This window comes from Neoarius graeffei, chromosome 13 (genome assembly GCF_027579695.1).
Source record: "Neoarius graeffei isolate fNeoGra1 chromosome 13, fNeoGra1.pri, whole genome shotgun sequence".
NCBI lineage: Eukaryota > Metazoa > Chordata > Actinopteri > Siluriformes > Ariidae > Neoarius > Neoarius graeffei.
Window position 1 is genome coordinate 23,684,396 of NC_083581.1, and position 25,089 is coordinate 23,709,484.

The 25,089-nt window shown below is 43.4% G+C and overlaps 1 protein-coding gene across 2 annotated transcripts; it reads left to right on the plus strand.

Moving 5' to 3' along the window:
• Positions 1-1,443: 1,443 nt before the first annotated feature.
• On the plus strand, positions 1,444-23,599 carry LOC132896027 (ciliary microtubule-associated protein 3-like). Of its 2 annotated transcripts, none has more exons than XM_060936747.1 (6): positions 1,444-1,481; positions 1,943-2,085; positions 4,962-5,060; positions 21,784-21,911; positions 22,799-22,916; positions 23,064-23,599. In XM_060936747.1, exons 1-6 carry the CDS (start codon positions 1,463-1,465, stop codon positions 23,127-23,129), a joined length of 573 nt encoding a protein of 190 aa, XP_060792730.1. In that variant the 5' UTR covers positions 1,444-1,462; the 3' UTR covers positions 23,130-23,599. The 2 variants fall into 2 exon arrangements, with proteins under 2 accessions (XP_060792730.1, XP_060792731.1); XM_060936748.1 differs by lacking the exon at positions 1,444-1,481 and adding an exon at positions 1,670-1,688.
• Positions 23,600-25,089: the final 1,490 nt, after the last annotated feature.

Here is a 25,089-nt window from a genome sequence, read left to right on the forward strand (position 1 = left end):
GTATCTATTTTCAAAATAGTAAGAAAGCACTTGTTCATGAATTGTCTTAGAAGCATTATTTAGTACTAATGAGCACATTTTGTTTCACAAGTGTAGTGCAAAGAGTCTAAAATAAAATTTTTAAATTAAAGTGAATAGCAGAAGTTTGACCAATTATACTTTTAACTTTTACTCTTAGTTTTCATGAAGGAGCTGATTTATTTCCACATGGGATTTTTGTAATTGCAAACCGAGCGGATCGCTCAAAAGATTCCAACGTTGTCTTCGCTGCCTTCTTGAGTTTTTGTTGAATGGCTGGAATTCTTGGCGTAAATATCTGCCAAAAAAGCTCAAAACAACTTACAAAACCTTTTCATTTGACCTTTCAGAAGGACCAAACAAAAGCTGTGATAATCAAAAGGCAAATTTTCTTAAAATAAACACCACTTGCTTGATATCGAATCAGTAGCCTTGGCGAACCATGAGGTGAATTTCGTTTATCTTTTTATCTGCCGATTATCTTCCGATACTACGGGTAATCGAACTTGATCAGGATAAGTGCTGATTGGTTACAAAGTTTTGCTATTCTTACATCCTTACAACACGATAACATAGTGGCTCTGCCTCTATGAGGCAGTAGCCACAAAAACTGAAATAATCTCTGTAAAAATAATTATAGTAGTAAAAGAACTGTTCAAAAAAACAACTATCAGAGAATGAACTGGAAAAGGGGAAAAAACAATAACAGTGAAGGGGAGCGCTGTGAAGATATGTAAGGAATGTGTGTAAAGTAGAGAAAATAAGAGAAGGTATCCATCCTTCTATTATCTCTAGCCGCTTTATCCTGTCCTACAGGGTCGCAGGCCAAGCTGGAGCCTATCCCAGCGAGCTATGGGCGAGAGGTGGGGTACACCCTGGACAAGTCGCCAGGTCATTGCAGGGCTAACACATAGACACAGGCAATCATTCACACTCACATTCACACCTACAGTCAATTTAGAGCCACCAATTAGCCTAACCTGCATGTCTTTGGACTGTGGGGGAAACCGGAGCACCCGGAGAAAACCCAAGCAGAGAACAAGCAAACTCCACACAGAAAGGCCCTCGTCGGCTGCTGGGCTCGAACCCAGGAGCTTCTTGTTGTGGGGCGACACTGCTAACCACTACACCACCGTGCCGCCCATAAGAGAGGGTAATGAAAGGAAAAAAAGGCAGGAAATACTATTCTCGGGGCTAATTTGATAGGAGACGACGGTTTTAACACACAAACCAAATCCACACGATGTGCGTGGTAAGATGGCGGCCAGATGACCAAATCCACACGATGTGCGTGGTAAGATGGCGTCTCTACAGCGGGGACTGGGCTATGAGCTCTCCAGATATTTTTCATAGAGATCATTGGTTCATGGCTTGTGACGTGACCTACTGTGACGTTATTTTCACAGTCACCTGGTTACCATAGTTACCGACAAACAGGAAGTCGATGGCAGCACGCAAGAAAGGTAAAACCCGGATTAATCACGTTTTAACTCTTTTAATTCAGTAGTGTGTAGCTTATCTGTAAAGATCCAGCCAGTGTGTGTGTGTGTGTGTGTGTGCAGGTTTTCATCCAAAACCGGAGCTACAGCGGATTTCACTGATTTCACTCCATCTTCATTCAGATGATGAACTGAATCTGGTGTGAACCAGAGGCGCTTAGATCACTTCCTGTAAATATAATAATACAGGATTGTTCTTCTCTAGATACCGTGTGTACACTCACTGTCCACTTTATTAGGAACGCCTGTAGGATCCACCCACTCATTCATGCAGTTGTGTATTCACCAAAGTGTAGAACTGGAACTAGAACATGAACATGCTGTGCTCCTGCTTTGGTTTAATGGAAACCTGTAGCCATTCTTTAATCCAATAATCTACATGTAAAGCTGTGTGTGTGTTTATTTTTTATTTTTCAAATAATTAGAAAACATTACTCGTGTGGCCTTTGGGAGCTGCCAGGAGCGGAAGTTGTATCCAACTCACAGTGCACCAAATCGCATGGGGATTGAGTTGCGCACATTGCAGAGTACACCCATACCTGGCCCTGGCTGCTATGACAACCACATGGTACGTTTAAAACACTAATCTTTGCCTTGGTCCCAAACTCAAGAATCCATGTCTCATTAGTAACAAGCATCCTAAACACTCCAACACATAGGAGACATTCTCATCTCATCTCATTATCTCTAGCCGCTTTATCCTGTTCTACAGGGTCGCAGGCAAGCTGGAGCCTATCCCAGCTGACTACGGGCGAAAGGCGGGGTACACCCTGGACAAGTCGCCAGGTCATCACAGGGCTGACACATAGACACAGACAACCATTCACACTCACACCTACGGTCAATTTAGAGTCACCAGTTAACCTAACCTGCATGTCTTTGGACTGTGGGGGAAACCGGAGCACCCGGAGGAAACCCACGCGGACAACATGCAAACTCCACACAGAAAGGCCCTCGCCGGCCCCGGGGCTCGAACCCAGGACCTTCTTGCTGTGAGGCGACAGCGCTAACCACTACACCACCGTGCCGCCCCATAGGAGACATTCTCATCTCATCTCATTATCTCTAGCCGCTTTATCCTGTTCTACAGGGTCGCAGGCAAGCTGGAGCCTATCCCAGCTGACTACGGGCGAAACGCGGGGTACACCCTGGACAAGTCGCCAGGTCATCACAGGGCTGACACATAGACACAGACAACCATTCATACTCACATTCACACCTACGGTCAATTTAGAGTCACCAGTTAACCTAACCTGCATGTCTTTGGACTGTGGGGGAAACCGGAGCACCCGGAGGAAACCCATGTGGACACGGGGAGAACATGCAAACTCCGCACAGAAAGGCCCTCACCGGCCACGGGGCTCGAACCCGGACCTTCTTGCTGTGAGGTGACAGCGCTAACCACTACACCACCATGCCGCCCCGGTTTAGGAATATAAAATTCAATTAATTAATATTAGTTACACTGTCAGTGTCGTACAGTGTCCCTGTGCCCACACTTTTATTAGTTGATTACGATATAAAATCTTGCAAGACAGCCCTCTAGAAGAGTCTTATGCAAGGCATTAAAGGTCCCAACACAAGATCTTGGTTGAGTACCAAGAACCATGGTAAATATTATTAAGTTGCACTATGTGGCTAAAAGTATGTGGACACCTGACCATCACACCCATATGTGGTTCTTCCCCAAACTGTTTCCAGAAAGTTTGAAGCACACAATTGTATAGAATGTCTTTGTATACTGTAGCATTAAGACATCCCCTTTACTGGACCTAAAAGGCCCAAACCAGTATGATCCAGCATGACTATGCCCTTGTGCACAAAGCGAGCTCCATGAAGACACAGAGTGGAAGAACTCGAGTATTCTGCACAGAGCCCTGACTGAACTCAAACCTACTGAACACCTTTGGGATGAACTGGAATTGGAGCCTCCTGACATCTGATCTCACTTATTCTCTTGTGGTTGAACAAACATAAATCCCCATAGCCATGCCCCAAAATCTAGTGGAAAGCCTTCTAAGAAGAGGGGAGCTCATTATTATAACAGGGAAGGATGAATGAATCTGTAATAGGATGTTCAACAAGCACATATGTGTGATGGTCAGTTGTCCTCATACTTTTGGCCATATAATGTAGCTCACTATGTAGTACTATCCAGCTTATTAATCCTAGCTCTAGCTATAGATCCTGCTAAATGAGTTGAGTAGTACTGAAATGAGGCTTATATATCCTAAATACTAACGATTTAAACACCCTGCTCTTGTTTATATGAAATGTAACCCAGAAAGTTTGTATCTATAATTTGGCACTGTTGTAATTTGTTTTTCTAAATGGTTGTTTCCTTATTATACACTATGACTATGCAGATGTGTTGTTATAATCACATCCATAACCATTACATCCATAACAAAGTCTTATTTGTGAATTTCATCGATGGGGATCAATACATTTTATCATAAGGAAGAGAATTATTCATAAACGCAAATGATAGACTTACTCAAGTTGTGAAGTTGAAAAACCTTTGTAAATAACTGTCTGTATGAGCAGTAAACATTAAATTTAGTCTTCATCCTCATCACTTTATACAGACAGAGTTAATAAAAAACATTCTGATGAAATATGCTGTTTTTAATAAACTTTGCAAAGCCTTAATAAAGATTATTGGCATCCTTTTAAAGGTTAACTGATAGTTTATGGGATTATTTAGATATACGAGATATAGATATATCTTGTATGGCAGTTGCAATAAGAGATCAAGCTTTAATCTGAAAATAAAACACAATAATTGTCTCCTTGCTATGAACAAGATTATTCTATCTTGATAATTTTAGCATTTCTTTCTTCTGATGTACTATCAACAGTAAAAGTGTTTATTCTGAGCAACAATGAAAGTTACATAATGATAAGTCAAGTCAACTTTATTGTCAAATATGCTATACATGCTCGACATACAGCACAGATGAAATTTCAGTCCTCTCTGACCCATGGTGCAAACAGGCAATGCAATAAATAAAAATAAAAATAGAATAATTGAAAAAAACAAACAATATAAACAGTATAAACACTCTAGATAGGAACTAGACATAGACTAAACACTCAGACAAACAATATAAACAGTATAAATAAACAGTATAAACTAAACACTCAGACAATATAAACAGTGTAAACACTAGATAAGAATTAGACAAAGACTAAACACTCAAACAGACAATATAAACAGTATAAACACTCTAAATATGAACTAGACGTAGACTAAACACTCATATATACATATATATATATATATATATATATATATATATATATATATATATATATATATATATATATATATATATACACACACTGGTTCAAATAAACAAACAGTCAAGGGCACTTGAGCACTTGAGGTATAGCAGGTAGGCTATAACTGAAGGCAGTACATTTTTACATTTCTTCCAACAGGTGGATACGATTGTTTATAACCTCGACAGAAGACCGGAGAGTAAGAAAGGCTATACTTTAGCAGCTCGCACTTCTTCTCGCTTCATCCCCCCTTTCCAGGTATGAATGAATCCTAAAACATAGACACAAAAACCCTTAAACTTATTTGAAAAATCATTTGCACAGTCAAAACAACTGTATTATTCATCTTTTCTGGCTGCTTTATTATTATTAGGGCCCGAGCCCTATGGGCGAAGGCCCTATTGTTCTTGTAAGAGTTCACTATTATTAGGGCCCGAGCCCTATAGGGCGAAGGCCCTATTGTTCTTGTAAGAGTTCACTATTATTATTCTTCCGTCTTCTTCTTCTTCTTCTTCCGTCTTCTTCTTCTTCTTTATTTTTCTCCGCTGTTGGGCCATTTTCGGGGCGCTTGCCATGGGCGAAAACGCACGAAATTTGGCACCAGTTCCGAGAATTGCCACCGCTACTCAGAACCAGAAGCCCAAACTTGGCCAGGGCTCAGGGCCTCTATAGCGCCCCCTAAGTCGTTGTGATTTTGGCCTCCCGCATTAAGGTGCCTGGGTGCCATGTAGTTTGTAGTAGTGGCATGCCATTTGGTACGCATATGTATCTCACTAAGCCGGACAAAAATGTAATGCCAATGCATTAGCCACGCCCAACAGGAAGTGAGGTAAATTCACTTTTGTGCGAAATGCATGGCCACGAAGACGGCGCAACTCCTCCTAGACCGTTCATAGGAATGTCACCAAAATTGATACACATCATCTACAGACATGGCTGACAAAAGTTACTAAATACGTTTCACGTAGGATAAACCGTTCAGAAGTTATACGTCAATCAATTTTCGATGCAAAATTTTACATGCTTAAAAATTCATAACAAATCTTCTGATTGCTCAAAACTGCTCATACTTCACAGGCAAATCACGCATTGGGCTTCGGACATGTTACCCAATTTCTGTGATATTTCGCCACTGGGGGCGCTATTTTTGGGCAAAAATTCTAATCTTTCCTCAAATTTGGTCAAACTTCACGGCCACCCTCTTACTACCTCCCATGTCATGTTTACCACGTTTTGGAAATTTTCGTCCATGGGGGGCGCTGTTTTTGGCCGACACAATTGCTCCAAAACGGGTTTTTGGTAAATAATTCCATAATGCTTTTCCTTCACACCACTACCTTGTGATAGTACGTTGCTGTTGTAGACACTTTTTTTTCCAACTCATAATCGCTCATGTACAGCATAGCGCCACCTACTGACATGGGAAAAACCAAAAAATTTATTTTCAAAAATCTATATCTCATCTTCTATTTACTCAATTGTCATCAAACTTCATACGCAAACTCTTCATAGCTCACCTGACGTCTACGCCAAATTTTGTGCACTTTCGCCCCTGGGGGTGCTGGTTATGGCAAAAATGATATTGCAGCTTCTGATTTGTCAAACTTGCCAAGCAAACTCTTTACAAGACCCTTATTGGGGCGCTTGCCATGGTCCACAACGCTCGAAATTTGGCTCCTTTTTCTTAGACTGCCACCGCTACTGAGAACCAGAAGCCCAGATCCAGGCGGGCCACAGGGCCTCTATAGCGCCCCCTAACTCATTGTGATTTTGGCCTCCCGCATTAAGGTGCCTGGTTGCCATGTAGTTTGTAGTAGTGGCATGCCATTTGGTACGCATATATATCTCACTAAGCCGGACAAAAATGTAATGCCAATGCATTAGCCACGCCCAACAGGAAGTGAGGTAATTTCACTTTTGTGCGAAATGCATGGCCACGAAGACGGCGCAACTCCTCCTAGACCGTTCATAGGAATATCACCAAAATTGATACACATCATCTACAGACATGGCTGACAAAAGTTACTAAATAGGTTTCACGTAGCATAAACCGTTCAGAAGTTATATGTCAATCAATTTTCAATGCAACATTTTACATGCTTAAAAATTCATAACAAATCTTCTAATTGCTCAAAACTGCTCATACTTCACACGCAGATCACTCATTGGGCTTCTGACATGTTACCCACTTTCTGTGATATTTCACCACTGGGGGCGCTATTTTTGGGCAAAAATTCCAGTCTTTCCTCAAATTTGGTCAAACTTCACGGCCACCCTCTTACTACCTCCCATGTCATGTATACCACATTTTGGGAATTTTCGTCCATGGGGGGCGCTGTTTTTGGCCGACGCAATTGCTCCAAAACGGGTTTTTGGTAAATGATTCCATAATGTTTTTCCTTCACACCACTACCTTGTGATAGTGCGTTGCTGTTGCAGACACTTATTTTTCCAACTCATAATCGCTCATGTACAGCATAGCGCCACCTACTGACATGGGAAAAACCAAAAATTTTATTCTTCAAAAATCTATATCTCATCTTCTATTTACTCAATTGTCATCAAACTTCATACGCAAACTCTTCATAGCTCACCTGACATGTACGCCTAATTTTGTGCACTTTCGCCCCTGGGGGTGCTGGTTATGGCAGAAATGATATTGCAGCTTCTGATTTGTCAAACTTGGCAAGCAAACTCTTTACAAGACCCTTATTAGGGCGCTATTATTATTAGGGCCCGAGCACCGTACAGTGCGAGACCCTGTCGTTGCCATGTGTCCAATTCTGTTCTTTGTCGCCATTGCGGGAGTAATGTCTCTTGCCGAAGAAGCTGTGGAAGGTATTTCGCGGGGACGCATGCCCCCGCCCCCCTTGGCCGCTGGCGCGAGGGCCCGTCGAGGCCGCTTGCGGCTTTAATTAGGGCCCGAGCCCTATAGGGCGAAGGCCCTATTGTTCTTGTAAGAGTTCACTATTATTATTCTTCCGTCTTCTTCTTCTTCTTCTTCCGTCTTCTTCTTCTTCTTTATTTTTCTCCGCTGTTGGGCCATTTTCGGGGCGCTTGCCATGGGCGAAAACGCACGAAATTTGGCACCAGTTCCGAGAATTGCCACCGCTACTCAGAACCAGAAGCCCAAACTTGGCCGGGGCTCAGGGCCTCTATAGCGCCCCCTAAGTCGTTGTGATTTTGGCCTCCCGCATTAAGGTGCCTCGGTGCCATGTAGTTTGTAGTAGTGGCATGCCATTTGGTACGCATATGTATCTGACTAACCCGGACAAAAATGTAATGCCAATGCATTAGCCACGCCCAACAGGAAGTGAGGTAATTTCACTTTTGTGCGAAATGCATGGCCACGAAGACGGCGCAACTCCTCCTAGACCGTTCATAGGAATGTCACCAAAATTGATACACATCATCTACAGACATGGCTGACAAAAGTTACTAAATACGTTTCACGTAGGATAAACCGTTCAGAAGTTATACGTCTATCAATTTTCGATGCAAAATTTTACATGCTTAAAAATTCATAACAAATCTTCTGATTGCTCAAAACTGCTCATACTTCACACGCAAATCACTCATTGGGCTTCTGACATGTTACCCAATTTCCGTGATATTTCGCCACTGGGGGCGCTATTTTTGGGCAAAAATTCCAATCTTTCCTCAAATTTGGTCAAACTTCACGGCCACCCTCTTACTACCTCCCATGTCATGTATATCACGTTTTGGGAATTTTCGTCCATGGGGGGCGCTGTTTTTGGCCGACGCATTTGCTCCAAAACGGGTTTTTGGTAAATAATTCCATAATGCTTTTCCTTCACACCACTACCTTGTGACAGTACGTTGCTGTTGTAGACACTTATTTTTCCAACTCATCATCGCTCATGTACAGCACAGCGCCACCTACTGACATGGGAAAAACCAAAAAATTTATTCTTCAAAAATCTCTCTCTCATCTTCTATTTACTCAATTGTCATCAAACTTCATACGCAAACTCTTCATTGCTCACCTGACATATACGCCAAATTTTGTGCACTTTCGCCCCTGGGGGTGCTGGTTATGGCAAAAATGATATTGCAGCTTCTGATTTGTCAAACTTGGCAAGCAAACTCTTTACAAGACCCTTATTGGGGCACTTGCCATGGTCGACAACGCACGAAATTTGGCTCCTTTTTCTTAGACTGCCACCGCTACTGAGAACCAGAAGCCCAGATCCAGGCCGGCCTCAGGGCCTCTATAGCGCCCCCCGAGCACCGTTCAGTGCGAGACCCTATTGTTGCCATGTGTCCATTTCTGTGGTTTGTCGCCATTGTGGGAGTAATGTCTCTTGCCGAAGAAGCTGTGGAAGGTATTTCGCGGGGACGCATGCCCCCGCCCCCCTTGGCCGCTGGCGCGAGGGCCCGTCGAGGCCGCTTGCGGCTTTAATTATTCTTCCGTCTTCTTCTTCTTCTTCTTCTTCTTCTTTATTTTTCTCCGCTGTTGGGCCATTTTCGGGGCGCGTGCCATGGGCGAAAACGCACAAAATTTGGCACCACTTCCGAGAATTGCCACCGCTACTCAGAACCAAAAGCCCAAACTTGGCCGGGGCTCAGGGCCTCTATAGCGCCCCCTAAGTCGTTGTGATTTTGGCCTCCCGCATTAAGGTGCCTGGTTGCCATATAGTTTGTAGTATTGGCATGCCATTTGGTACGCATATGTATCTCACTAAGCCGGACAAAAATGTAATGCCAATGCATTAGCCACGCCCAACAGGAAGTGAGGTAATTTCACTTTTGTGCGAAATGCATGGCCACGAAGACGGCGCAACTCCTCCTAGACCGTTCATAGGAATGTCACCAAAATTGATACACATCATCTACAGACATGGCTGACAAAAGTTACTAAATACGTTTCACGTAGGATAAACCGTTCAGAAGTTATACGTCAATCCATTTTCACTTCAAAATTTTACATGCTAAAAAATTCATAACAAATCTTCTAATTGCTCAAAACTGCTCATACTTCACACGCTAATCACTCCTTGGGCTTCTGACATGTTACCCAATTTCTGTGCTATTTCGCCACTGGGGGCGCTATTTTTGGGCAAAAAATCCAATCTTTCCTCAAATTTGGTCAAACTTCACGGCCACCCTCTTACTACCTCCCATGTCATGTATACCACATTTTGGGAATTTTCGTCCATGGGGGGCGCTGTTTTTGGCCGACGCAATTTCTCCAAAATGGGTTTTTGGTTAATAATTCCATAATGCTTTTCCTTCACACCACTACCTTGTGATAGTACGTTGCTGTTGTAGACACTTATTTTTCCAACTCATAATCGCTCATGTACAGCATAGCGCCACCTACTGACATGGGAAAAACCAAAATATTTATTCTTCAAAAATCTATATCTCATCTTCTATTTACTCAATTGTCATCAAACTTCATACGCAAACTCTTCATAGCTCACCTGACATGTACGCCAAATTTTGTGCACTTTTGCCCCTGGGGGTGCTGGTTATGGCAGAAATGTTATTGCAGCTTCTAATTTGTCAACTTTGGCAAGCAAACTCTTTACAAGACCCTTATTGGGGCGCTTGCCGTGGTCGACAACGCTCGAAATTTGGCTCCTTTTTCTTAGACTGCCACCGCTACTGAGAACCAGAAGCCCAGATCCAGGCGGGCCTCAGGGCCTCTATAGCGCCCCCTAACGTGTTGTGATTTTTGCCTCTCGCATTAGGGTGCCTGGTTGCCATGTAGTTTGTAGTAGTGGCATGCCCTTTGGTACGCATATGTATCTCACCAAGCCGGACAAAAATGTAATGCCAATGCATTAGCCACGCCCTACAGGAAGTGAGGTAATTTCACTTTTGTGTGAAATGCATGGCCACGAAGACGGCGCAACTCCTCCTAGACCGTTCATAGGAACGTCACCAAAATTGATACACATCATCTACAGACATGGCTGACAAAAGTTGCTAAATACGTTTCACGTAGGGTAAACCGTTCAGAAGTTATACGTCAATCATTTTTCAATGCAGAATTTTACATGCTTTAAAATTCATAACAAATCTTCTAATTGCTCAACACTGCTCATACTTCACACGCAAATCACTCATTGGGCTTCTGACATGTGACCCAATTTCTGTGATGTTTCGCCACTGGGGGCGCTATTTTTGGGCAAAAAATCCAATCTTTCCTCAAATTTGGTCAAACTTCACGGCCACCCTCTTACTACCTCCCATGTCATGTATACCACATTTTGGGAATTTTCGTCCATGGGGGGTGCTGTTTTTGGCCCACGCAATTGCTCCACAACGGGTTTTTGGTAAATAATTCCATAATGCTTTTCCTTCACACCACTACCTTGTGATTGTACGTTGCTGTTGTAGACACTTATTTTTCCAACTCATAATCGCTCATGTACAGCATAGCGCCACCTACTGACATGGGAAAAACCAAAAAATTTATTCTTCAAAAATCTATATCTCATCTTCTATTTACTCAATTGTCATCAAACTTCATACGCACACTCTTCACAGCTCACCTGACATATACGCCAAATTTTGTGCACTTTCGCCCCTGGGGGTGCTGATTATGGCAAAAATGATATTGCAGCTTCTGATTTGTCAAACTTGGCAAGCAAACTCTTTTCAAGACCCTTATTGAGGCGCTTGCCATGGTCGACAACGCACGAAGTGCGAGACCCTATTGTTGCCATGTGTCCAATTCTGTGCTTTGTCGCCATTGTGGGAGTAATGTCTCTTGCCGCAGAAGCTGTGGAAGGTTTTTCGCGGGGACGCATGCCCCCGCCCCCCTTGGCCGCTGGCGCGAGGGCCCGTCGAGGCCGCTTGCGGCTTTAATTATTATTATTATTAGGGCCCGAGCCCTATGGGCGAAGGCCCTATTGTTCTTGTAAGAGTTCACTATTATTAGGGCCCGAGCCCTATGGGCGAAGGCCCTATTGTTCTTGTAAGAGTTCACTATTATTATTCTTCCGTCTTCTTCTTCTTCTTCCGTCTTCTTCTTCTTCTTTATTTTTCTCCGCTGTTGGGCCATTTTCGGGGCGCTTGCCATGGGCGAAAACGCACGAAATTTGGCACCAGTTCCGAGAATTGCCACCGCTACTCAGAACCAGAAGCCCAAACTTGGCCGGGGCTCAGGGCCTCCATAGCGCCCCCTAAGTCATTGTGATTTTGGCCTCCCGCATTAAGGTGCCTGGTTGCCATATAGTTTGTAGTAGTGGCATGCAATTTGGTACGCATATGTATCTCACTAAGCCGGACAAAAATGTAATGCCAATGCATTAGCCACGCCCAACAGGAAGTGAGGTAATTTCCCTTTTGTGCGAAATGCATGGCCACGAAGACGGCGCAACTCCTCCTAGACCGTTCATAGGAATGTCACCAAAATTGATACACATCGTCTACAGACATGGCTGACAAAAGTTACTAAAGACGTTTCACGTACGATTAACCGTTCAGAAGTTATACGTCAATCAATTTTCGATGCAAAATTTTACATGCTTAAAAATTCATAACAAATCTTCTGATTGCTCAAAACTGCTCATACTTCACACGCAGATCAGTCATTGGGCTTCTGACATGTTACCCAATTTCTGTGATTTTTCGCCACTGGGGGCGCTATTTTTGGGCAAAAATTCCAATCTTTCCTCAATTTTGGTCAAACTTCACGGCCACCCTCTTACTACCTCCCATGTCATGTATACCACGTTTTGGAAATTTTCGTCCTTGGGGGGCGCTGTTTTTGGCCGACGCAATTGCTCCAAAACGGGTTTTTGGTAAATAATTCCATAATGCTTTTCCTTCACACCACTTCCTTGTGATAGTACGTTGCTGTTGTAGACACTTATTTTTCCAACTCATAATCGCTCATGTACAGCATAGCGCCACTTACTGTCATGGGAAAAACCAAAAAATTTATTCTTCAAAAATCTATATCTCATCTTCTATTTACTCAATTGTCATCAAACTTCATACGCAAACTCTTCATAGCTCACCTGACGTCTACGCCAAATTTTGTGCACTTTCGCCCCTGGGGGTGCTGGTTATGGCAAAAATGATATTGCAGCTTCTGATTTGTCAAACTTGCCAAGCAAACTCTTTACAAGACCCTTATTGGGGCACTTGCCATGGTCGACAACGCACGAAATTTGGCTCCTTTTTCTTAGACTGCCACCGCTACTGAGAACCAGAAGCCCAGATCCAGGCGGGCCTCAGGGCCTCTATAGCGCCCCCTAACTCGTTGTGATTTTGGCCTCCTGCATTAAGGTGCCTGGTTGCCATGTAGTTTGTAGTAGTGGCATGCCATTTGGAACGCATATGTATCTCACTAAGCTGGACAAAAATGTAATGCCAATGCATTAGCCACGCCCAACAGGAAGTGAGGTAATTTCACTTTTGTGCGAAATGCATGGCCACGAAGACGGCGCAACTCCTCCTAGACCGTTCATTGGAATGTCACCAAAATTGATACACATCATCTACAGACATGGCTGACAAAAGTTACTAAATACGTTTCACGTAGCATTAACCGTTCAGAAGTTATACGTCAATCAATTTTCAATGCAAAATTTTACATGCTTAAAAATTCATTACAAATCTTCTAATTGCTCAAAACTGCTCATACTTCACACGCAGATCACTCATTGGGCTTCTGACATGTTACCCACTTTCTGTGATATTTCGCCACTGGGGGCGCTATTTTTGGGCAAAAATTCCAATCTTTCCTCAAATTTGGTCAAACTTCACGGCCACCCTCTTACTACCTCCCATGTCATGTATACCACATTTTGGGAATTTTCGTCCATGGGGGGCGCTGTTTTTGGCCGACGCAATTGCTCCAAAACGGGTTTTTGGTAAATAATTCCATAATGCTTTTCCTTCACACCACTACCTTGTGCTAGTACGTTGCTGTTGTTGTCACTTATTTTTCCAACTCATAATGGCTCATGTACAGCATAGCGCCACCTACTGACATGGGAAAAACCACAAAATTTATTCTTCAAAAATCTATATCTCATCTTCTATTTACTCAATTGTCATCAAACTTCATACGCAAACTCTTCATAGCTCACCTGACATGTCCGCCAAATTTTGTGCACTTTCGCCCCTGGGGGTGCTGGTTATGGCAGAAATGATATTGCAGCTTCTGATTTGTCAAACTTGGCAAGCAAACTCTTTACAAGACCCTTTTTGGGGCGCTTGCCATGGTCGACAACGCACGAAATTTGGCTCCTTTTTCTTAGACTGCCACCGCTACTGAGAACCAGAAGCCCAGATCCAAGCGGGCCTCAGGGCCTCTATAGCACCCCCTAACTCGTTGTGATTTTGGCCTCCCGCATTAAGGTGCCTGGTTGCCATGTAGTTTGTAGTAGTGGCATGCCATTTGGTACGCATATGTATCTCACTAAGCCGGACAAAAATGTATTGCCAATGCATTAGCCACGCCCAACAGGAAGTGAGGTTATTTCACTTTTGTGCGAAATGCATGGCCACGAAGACGGCGCAACTCCTCCTAGACCGTTCATGGGAATGTCACCAAATTTGATACCCATCATCTACAGACATGGCTGACAAAAGTTACTAAATACGTTTCACGTAGCATTAACCGTTCAGAAGTTATACGTCAATCAATTTTTAATGCAGAATTTTACATGCTTTAAAATTCATAACAAATCTTCTAATTGCTCAAAACTGCTCATACTTCACACGCAAATCACTCATTGGGCTTCTGACATGTTACCCAATTTCTGTGATTTTTCGCCACTGGGGGCGCTATTTTTGGGCAAAAAATCCAATCTTTCCTCTTTTCCTTCACACCACTACCTTGTGATAGTACGCTGCTGTTGTAGACACTTATTTTTCCAACTCATAATCGCTCATGTACAGCATAGCGCCACCTACTGACATGGGAAAAACCAAAATATTTATTCTTCAAAAATCTATATCTCATCTTCTATTTACTCAATTGTCATCAAACTTCATACGCAAACTCTTCATAGCTCACCTGACATCTACACCAAATTTTGTACACTTTCGCCCCTGGGGGTGCTGGTTATGGCAAAAATGATATTGCAGCTTCTGATTTGTCAAACTTGCCAAGCAAACTCTTTACAAGACCCTTATTGGGGCGCTTGCCATGGTCGACAACGCACGAGATTTGGCTCCTTTTTCTTAGACTGCCACCGCTACTGAGAACCAGAAGCCCAGATCCAGGCGGGCCTCAGGGCCTCTATAGCGCCCCCTAACGTGTTGTGATTTTTGCCTCTCGCATTAAGGTGCCTGCTTGGCATATAGTTTCTAGTTATTAGGGCCCGAGCCCTATAGGGCGAAGGCCCTATTGTTCTTGTAAGAGTTCACTATTATTATTAGGGCCCGAGCCCTATGGGCGAAGGCCCTATTGTTCTTGTAAGAGTTCACTATTATTATTCTTCCGTCTTCTTCTTCTTCTTCCGTCTTCTTCTTCTTCTTTATTTTTCTCCGCTGTTGGGCCATTTTCGGGGCGCTTGCCATGGGCGAAAACGCACGAAATTTGGCACCAGTTCCGAGAATTGCCACCGCGACACAGAACCAGAAGCCCAAACTTGGCCGGGGCTCAGGGCCTCCATAGCGCCCCCTAAGTCGTTGTGATTTTGGCCTCCCGCATTAAGGTGCCTGGTTGCCATATAGTTTGTAGTTGTGGCATGCAATTTGGTAAGCATATGTATCTCACTAAGCCGGACAAAAATGTCATGCCAATGCATTAGCCACGCCCAACAGGAAGTGAGGTAATTTCACTTTTGTGCGAAATGCATGGCCACGAAGACGGCGCAACTCCTCCTAGACCGTTCATAGGAATGTCACCAAAATTGATACACATCATCTACAGACATGGCTGACAAAATTTACTAAATACGTTTCACGTAGGATTAACCGTTCAGAAGTTATGCGTCAATCAATTTTCGATGCAAAATTTTACATGCTTAAAAATTCATAACAAATCTTCTGATTGCTCAAAACTGCTCATACTTCACACGCAAATCACTCATTGGGCTTCTGACATGTTACCCAATTTCTGTGATGTTTCGCCACTGGGGGCGCTATTTTTGGGCAAAAATTCCAATCTTTCCTCAATTTTGGTCAAACTTCACGGCCGCCCTCTTACTACCTCCCATGTCATGTATACCACGTTTTGAAAATTTTCGTCCATGGGGGGCGCTGTTTTTGTCCGACGCAATTGCTCCAAAACGGGTTTTTGGTAAATAATTCCATAATGCTTTTCCTTCACACCACTTCCTCGTGATAGTACGTTGCTGTTGTAGACACTTATTTTTCCAACTCATAATCGCTCATGTACAGCATAGCGCCACCTACTGACATGGGAAAAACCAAAAAATTTATTCTTCAAAAATCTATATCTCATCTTCTATTTACTCAATTGTCATCAAACTTCATACGCAAACTCTTCATAGCTCACCTGACGTCAACGCCAAATTTTGTGCACTTTCGCCCCTGGGGGTGCTGGTTATGGCAAAAATGATATTGCAGCTTCTGATTTGTCAAACTTGGCAAGCAAACTCTTTACAAGACCCTTATTAGGGCGCTATTATTATTAGGGCCCGAGCACCGTACAGTGCGAGACCCTATCGTTGCCATGTGTCCAATTCTGTTCTTTGTCGCCATTGCGGGAGTAATCTCTCTTGCCGAAGAAGCTGTGGAAGGTTTTTCGCGGGGACGCATGCCCCCGCCCCCCTTGGCCGCTGGCGCGAGGGCCCGTTGAGGCCGCTTGCGGCTTTAATTATTATTATACCTGTTAAGACTTTCCAATAAGTTCTATAAACAATAATTTTCATGCATCCTCCATTTAATGACTGTTAAATTGGAAGCCTTATTCTGTTGATAAAAACCTCAGGAGAAGAAATCAGGCTATCATGAACCTGTAGTATCAAACTTCGTAGTCCTTGATTTTTATACTTTTCTTTATCTTTATACTTTGGGTGTCAGATAACTTTTAACTGCCCTTACTAGATGGAGATTTCCCATCTAGCACTCATTGGAAAAAGTTTTTCTTTAGACCAGGGCAGTGCACTGAGTCCAGCTGAGAAGGTGAATATTGTTCACAAAATATCCATCCATCCATTATCTGTAACCGCTTATCCTGTGCAGGGTCGTGGGCAAGCTGGAGCCTATCCCAGCTGACTATGGGCGAAAGGCGGGCTACACCCTGGACAAGTCGCCAGGTCATCGCAGGGCTGACACATCGAGATGAACAACCATTCACACTCACACCTACAGTCAATTTAGAGCCACCAATTAGCCTAACCTGCATGTCTTTGGGCTGTGGGGGAAACCGGAGCACCCGGAGGAAACTCATGCAGACACAGGGAGAACATGCAAACTCTACACAGAAAGGCCCCCATCGGCCACTGGGCTCAAACCCAGAACCTTCTTGCTGTGAGGCAACAGTGCTAACCACTACACCACCGTGCCGCCTGTTCACAAAACAGCTTCCACTTAATGACATAAAAGGCTCATGTGCAGGGGCTCTTGCATATACAGTAGTAGTGTTAAGCAGGTGGGTTTGCTGTCCTCCGCTGAAGATTCTGAGCGGATAGATACTTCTTTTCAACCAGGGACATTTTGGAGCCAGTGCCAAATTTTGAACCTGTTCTTCATGTTTCAACTGCCAAAGACCTGGTTTTTGGCCAGGAAAACTGGTTCCAGAACGGCACTGAGACTTTGTTGGTCTAAAACCAAGAACTGCTTAGGTCAGGGACTGGGGACGGGATTATCATCCCACAAGATCAGCTAAAACTTTGTGACTGAAATTTAAAAAAATAACAGCTATTGTAGCATCTAGTGTGACTAATTTGAAGAAGAAGAAGAAGAAGAAAAAGAAAAGAGATGATTGTTGTTGTACTTGATGGGGCTGGCTAGCGGCAAAAGCAGTGGGGCTAGCGGCTGAGAAAAATGGAGCTGTATACAGTGATGTAGTGACGTGGCTCTATGGTGGCCCTCTAGCCTGTAGAAAAGCAAACTGGTTCGCTCCGAACTACCACCTGGTTTGCATTGGTGGAAAGGAAGTGACATAGGCAGAGATGACCTGGATGAGGGTGCCAGAGATCTCCATACATGTACCGGTAGACGTGTTAGTTGAGGGAGCCTCCATGAGTGACAGCAATAATGGAAACCAAGTTCTTGTAATCAAGTCAAGTTTATTTGTATAGCACTTTTAACAATAAACATTGTCGCAAAGCAGCTTTACAGAATTTAAACGACTTAAAACATGAGCTGATTTTATCCCTAATCTATCCCCAATGAGCAAGCCTGTGGCGACAGTGGCAAGGAAAAACTCCCTCAGACAACATGAGGAAGAAACCTCGAGAGGAACCAGACTCAAAAGGGAACCCCATCCTCATTTGGGCAACAGCAGACAACATGACTATAACATTAACGGTTTTAACATGAAGTCAGTTTCGTTGATGATGTAACTCTTCATTGATGGAAACTTGAATGCAAAACTGTTCATGACAACCACAGTCCCAAAGTTAGCAAGTCAACTGTAGTCCTCAGCCATAAAAGCATTACTGTAAGAGTCCAGAGCGTCTTCCAAGTGTGACTTTCAACTGTCCATATGGGGCCATCCTCCACAGGAGCAATGCAATGAGACTCCAGCCAGACACAGGGCACCAGGATGGATCAGGCAGGTCCAAGGAGCAGAAGAGGTCAGCATCTCGATCCCAGGACCGACATGTAACTCAGAGAGACAGATTGGGGGGGGGGGAGAAAACACAGGTTGTTAGGTATGCCAAGTGTCACCTGAATAAGTAGGAACAGTATACATATTGCACTGAGTACAAGCAGGGACTCCGGCAAAACTAACTATGACAGCATAACTAAAAGGGGAGAGCCAGAAGGTAACACAGGCATGAGGGAGCCCCGGGACATAAAGCAGCAGCCACTACACTGTCAACAAACTTGAGTGAGCAAGCGAGTGGGGACTGACAGCATCCATACATCCCAGTTTACCAAAACACACTATATCTGAGAACCCTCCAGATCTACTCCTTTACCTCATAAACACCATTACCAAAAGGCTTGACTAAACAGATATGTTTTCAGCCTAGACTTAAATGCTGAGACTGTGTCTGATTCCTTGGAAGGCTGTTCCATAACTGTGGGGCTTTGTAAGAAAAAGCTCTGCACTTGTCATGTATTTTGGGGGCCACATGCAGGACTGTCGGCCTAGTTGCTCAATTTTGTGCAACATGGAAAGAATCCGTGGTAGAGAAGGAAAGGAATGTAATATAGGGCAGCCAGTTGTGAGTTAGCACATCTTCACCCAGTGAGAATCCCAGGGAGAACCACAATCTGCAACTTGGTCCTTGATTTGGATTACCACTACAGTGTAAGATGTCATTTCCCCAGATGTGTGTGCCAAGTCTACAGTGTATCTCCTGCACCACTGTACAAGCTCTACAGGTTGATATCAGTGGGGCCAACCATGGATAAACCCACCTTCAGAGAGAGCAGACAGCAGCTCAACTTCATACTACACTGATGTACAGTAGTTGACTGTCTGAACAAGCCAATATCTGCTAACATCTCAAAACTGTTAAGAAGAACTTAAGGGCCAGATGGACCACCCTCATTTCTAGCTGTCCACCCATCCATCCATTATCTATGGCCACTTATCCTGTACAGGGTCGCAGGCAAACAACCATTCACACTCACACCTACAGTCAATTTAGAGCCACCAATTAGCCCAATCTGCATGTCTTTGAACTGTGGGGGAAACCGGAGTACCCAGAGGAAACCCACGCAGACACAGGGACAACATGCAAATTCCACACAGAAAGGTCCTCATCAGCCACTGGGCTCAAACCCAGGAGCTTCTTGCTGTTAGGCGACAGTGCTAACCACTACACCACCGTGCCGCCCACCATCAGGGGCCTTTCTAGCTGTTTGATGTATTTTCAACAGTATGCTACTGTGCTACACTGTTTTCCAGCCTGTAATGGAAATGTTCATGGTGATTACCTTTCTCAGATAAGGCACTGCTCCCAAATTAACTTTTTATTTTTAAGAATGCCCTCCATCTCCAGGAAGTTAGTGCCTGGGCTTCTCTCTGAGTGGCGGACCCACATGGCAGTCATGGTCTAAAGGTTAGAGAAACAGCCTTGGGCCTAAAGGGTTGCTGGTTTGATTCCCTGGAAAAAAATCCATGGCTGAAGTGACCTTGAGCAAGGCATCTTGCTTAATGTGTGTGCTCGTTGTGTTTTGCTCTGGATAAGAGCATTTGCTAAGTGCCTGTAATGTAATTAGTGGCACGGTGGTGCAGTAGTTCGCACAGCAAGAAGGTTCCAGGTTTGAACCTCATGGCCGATGGTGGCCTTTCTTTCTGTGTGGAGTCTGCATGCCCTTCCTGTGTTGACATGGGCTTCTTCCCACTTCTAAAAGACATACAGATCAAGTAAAAATTGTTGAACTTGTTGTATGTTGCTCTGGATAAGAGTGTCTGCTAAATGCCTGTAAGTTGTAATTTCATCTGTAGTATTTGCGGTCTAGCCTCATGCAGATAAATTGTCTAGCCTGCTTTAGTTGTAGTCGAGTCACTAAACCTCGAGTCCCCAGTGTTCAAGTCCAAGTCATTAAAATAATTTTGAGTTGAATCCGAGTCAAGTCCACTGTTGATCCGAGTTGAGTCTGAGTCGAGGCCAACACTCCAACCGCACGATTTGACAGTGGCTGTTTTAGCACCATTAACACTAGTTTGTTCCTGAACATGACGTATGAACAGGTTAATGTGCATTCTCTTTGTCAGGGAGTGTGAAGTATTCTGTCAGAGATTGTTGGGAGACGGATGTAAGTGCAGAAGGTGTGTTTATTAATACAAATGAAGACAGGTAAACAATCCAGAACGGCAGGCAAAATGATGACTCGGACTTGGACTCAGTCCAAGTCGAGTCACGAGTCCTTAAAATTTGGGCATGTGTCGGACTCAAGTCCATGTCCTGGACTCGAGTACTACAAGCCTGGTGTTAATAAGCTGGGTGGTTGTTGTTTTTTAATTAACTGACCAGTTTTGGTGAATCTGTGCCCACTATAGCATCAGATACTTGTTCTTTGCTGACAGGACTGGAACCCTATGTAATTTCCTGTTGTAGTCCATCTGCCTCAAGGTTCAACATGTATGTTCTGAGATGCTTTTCTGCTCACCACCATTATAAGGAGTGGTTATTTGAGATGCTGGAGAGCATATAGGACATATGGTTCTACATATTAACTAATGTTCTATAGTGGTATTAGCTTGCCAGCAGTGCTCTGAAGTCAAGAATGGACTTCAACATGGTCACAGTGTGTGAAAATAGTCTTTAGTAGTGTTCAATTGATTAATTTGATGACTGCAAGCTCCAGTTTAGTTCTGTAACAATACAAGTCTCAATTGAAGTTCATGCAACGTCACCAATATGTATTATTTATAGTGACAGGTTGATTTTTGGTTATTTTACAAATCAGTGTACAGATAAAAGTTTGATCAATTTTTGGAGTAATTGTTTGCAGATGCTCTGAACATTCTCATCTCATTATCTCTAGCCGCTTTATCCTGTTCTACAGGGTCGCAGGCAAGCTGGAGCCTATCCCAGCTGACTACGGGCGAAAGGCGGGGTACACCCTGGACAAGTCGCCAGGTCATCACAGGGCTGACACATAGACACAGACAACCATTCACACTCACACCTACGGTCAATTTAGAGTCACCAGTTAACCTAACCTGCATGTCTTTGGACTGTGGGGGAAACCGGAGCACCCGGAGGAAACCCACGCGGACAACATGCAAACTCCACACAGAAAGGCCCTCGCCGGCCACGGGGCTCGAACCCGGACCTTCTTGCTGTGAGGCGACAGCACTAACCACTACACCACCATGCCACCCCGCTCCGCACCTTACAGTATGTTGACTAATTCTTTAAAATTAAATTATTTGCGGCTTTTCTCTCAGACAGTCACTCCATCACCTCAGAAATACCAGAAGGACTGGAGTGTGTCACAAACATGTCCTCCTGGAAAAACATCATTCAACTCCACCAGCTCGAGGTTTGTGTCTACTGCAGTCAACTCCAACCCTGGGTGAGCTTCTTTTAATCATTATACTTAACACATTCTGTTGTGTAGATAGTTGTGGTGCACACAATCACTTTTGGTCACTTTGGTCTGCTTAAAAATCAAAAGAAAATTGTTTACATATTGAAATATTAACAGTACATAACGTTAAACTTGGGCTTATACAAATTGTGCATGATCTGTAAAAGTCACTATACATAGGCTTTAGTCTCGTCAGATACATTTACTTGTTTGAGCAATGAGCAAAGGTTTGAAATGAGCTTTTTTGTTTTTGCTGTATTGATCACGTATTTGCATTGGTCTCCTACAGTGTACTGTTATCCCTTGGCTCTTCTTGTTATTATACCAGGATCAATACAGCTTGAACCACTTAACATAGAAACTTTGTTCCAACCTTTTTTTTTTGTCTTGTAACTAGAATCGTGGCTGTGACACTTCTTTTTAATCTTCCCCTTACATCCCTCACTTATTTATTCTTCTATCCCTCCATTTTCCCCCATAGACTTTGAATGGGAAGTTTTTGACACTGCTCACATAGTCAATATTCAAAATAATATTTCCAACCTTACATGTTGTGGGCAGTAATACAATGCACTCTACCTCTTTTCATACCTCTATCACTCCTGCTTTCTGTTCGTTTCATTCCATTGCCTTCAGTTTATCTATCTATCACTTTGCAAGCACGAGTATTTCCTTCAGGAAATGCAAATCTTATTGTAAATAGATGTAATCGAGGTTGGACTATAAATTATAACACAGTTATAGATATGTCCAGCTGCCTAGAGTTTCTACTACAAAGCAATGTTGTAAGTAAATGTCTTTCTTATGATACATACTGATAAGCCATTAATGATGTGCCTTTGTACTGTTTGATAATGGTTTAAAAAAATCAGGCCCGGTACGTACGTGGCCGATGGCCCACACCATCGGAGGGTATCCTGGCCGATGAAGTTTGGCTCACCAGACTGGTCCCAAGTGCCCATGCTGGAGAGAAGGGCACTTCACACAGAGGTAAAAAAACAAAAAAGACAACTGTGTTGTGTTTATGTTGTACTGGCATACCTTTTTTCAACTATAGGTAAAGGTCATTTAATTCTAGGTGACAGAAACGTTCAAACAATTCTGACACACTGTATGTTTGTTTTCCATTTCACACAGCTCCCATGTGACAAGGAGTTCAAGAAACATCGCAACAGAGTCGCATATCTCCGCTTGTACTATTGAGTGTATTGTGCAAATCCGTTTCAGAATACATAATTTAATATTATTACCTTGCCCGGGACGGCATCCGCCAGGGGCAAGGTATTGTTTTTGGTCGGGTTGGTTTCTTTGTTTTTTTTGTAAACAATATTACAAGAAAACTGCTGGATCAATTTTTATGAAACTTTCTGGATAGATGGGCTTTGGTCTCAAATACAACCCCGATTCCAAAAAAGTTGGGACAAAGTACAAATTGTAAATAAAAACGGAATGCAATGATGTGGAAGTTTCAAAATTCCATATTTTATTCAGAGTAGAACATAGATGACATATCAAATGTTTAAACTGAGAAAATGTATCATTTAAAGAGAGAAATTAGGTGATTTTAAATTTCATGACAACACCACATCTCAAAAAAGTTGGGACAAGGCCATGTTTACCACTGTGAGACATCCCCTTTTCTCTTTACAACAGTCTGTAAACGTCTGGGGACTGAGGAGACAAGTTGCTCAAGTTTAGGGATAGGAATGTTAACCCATTCTTGTCTAATGTAGGATTCTAGTTGCTCAACTGTCTTAGGTCTTTTTTTGTCGTATCTTCCGTTTTATGATGCGCCAAATGTTTTCTATGGGTGAAAGATCTGGACTGCAGGCTGGCCAGTTCAGTACCCGGACCCTTCTTCTACGCAGCCATGATGCTGTAATTGATGCAGTATGTGGTTTGGCATTGTCATGTTGGAAAATGCAAGGTCTTCCCTGAAAGAGACGTCGTCTGGATGGGAGCATATGTTGCTCTAGAACCTGGATATACCTTTCAGCATTGATGGTGTCTTTCCAGATGTGTAAGCTGCCCATGCCACATGCACTAATGCAACCCCATACCATCAGAGATGCAGGCTTCTGAACTGAGCGCTGATAACAACTTGGGTCGTCCTTCTCCTCTTTAGTGCGAATGACACGGTGTCCCTGATTTCCATAAAGAACTTCAAATTTTGATTCGTCTGACCACAGAACAGTTTTCCACTTTGCCACAGTCCATTTTAAATGAGCCTTGGCCCAGAGAAGACGTCTGCGCTTCTGGATCATGTTTAGATACGGCTTCTTCTTTGAACTATAGTTTTAGCTGGCAACGGCGGATGGCACGGTGAATTGTGTTCACAGATAATGTTCACTGGAAATATTCCTGAGCCCATTTTGTGATTTCCAATAGAGGATGTGCAGTCACGTGACCCGCACGTGTGTACTCCGCCCACTCCGCCATATTGGACGGCATCAGGATTGTTTACCTTGCGCAAGCGTAATGGATCCAGGGAGTAATCCCCAAGAAAATTCGGAAAATACCCCATCTACATCGCGCGATTACTTGTCTAAGTTTGTTCAGCATCTTGAAGGTGACGTGAGGCAGCGTTACGTGGAAAAGTGTTCCAGGTTGGGGATTGCAGATCTGTACAACTTGCCGCAATCCTTGTTCAGGGAAATTCGGAGCTGCGGTGCCGGCGATTTGCCCGATCTGGCCTACCACGACATTTACAATTTTCTCATTAATCGTGAATCGTGTTACACTGGCAAAGCCCTCAAAGCTTACAAGAGCCTGGAAGCTTATAAATATTTTGTTGCGGGATGGGTATCTCAACTATATCTCTGGAAGGTCCCGAAGAAGGAAGTCTACTTGATAACCTCACGGGTAAGTGGCATTAAGACGTTTATCATAAAGAGACTATGCAGGACGTTTTATCTTAAGAATGTTCGTAATCTAAACTCAGTTCCAGATAATGACAGGGTTATAAATATGTATGTTTTTGTCTGAAAAACAGAAAATCAGAAAGCCGCGCATGCCTGCGCAGAAGCTGCGCAAATGTGCGCAGCTTTCTAACCAACTGCCTTCTTCTCATACTAATACTTCCTATGTTTCATGGACTGTAACAGCATTTGCTCATTTAGTAATTTTAATACATAATTTACTTTGATGAAATTATTCAGACACT

What these genes read in the sequence shown, in the direction of transcription:
- LOC132896027 (XM_060936747.1), top strand. An exon ending in GCTTCATCCCCCCTTTCCAG is followed by an intron (nt 5,061 to 21,783) that starts GTATGAATGAAT and finishes CTTTTCTCTCAG; the next exon opens with ACAGTCACTCCATCACCTCA. An exon ending in GCAGTCAACTCCAACCCTGG is followed by an intron (nt 21,912 to 22,798) that starts GTGAGCTTCTTT and finishes TAAAAAAATCAG; the next exon opens with GCCCGGTACGTACGTGGCCG.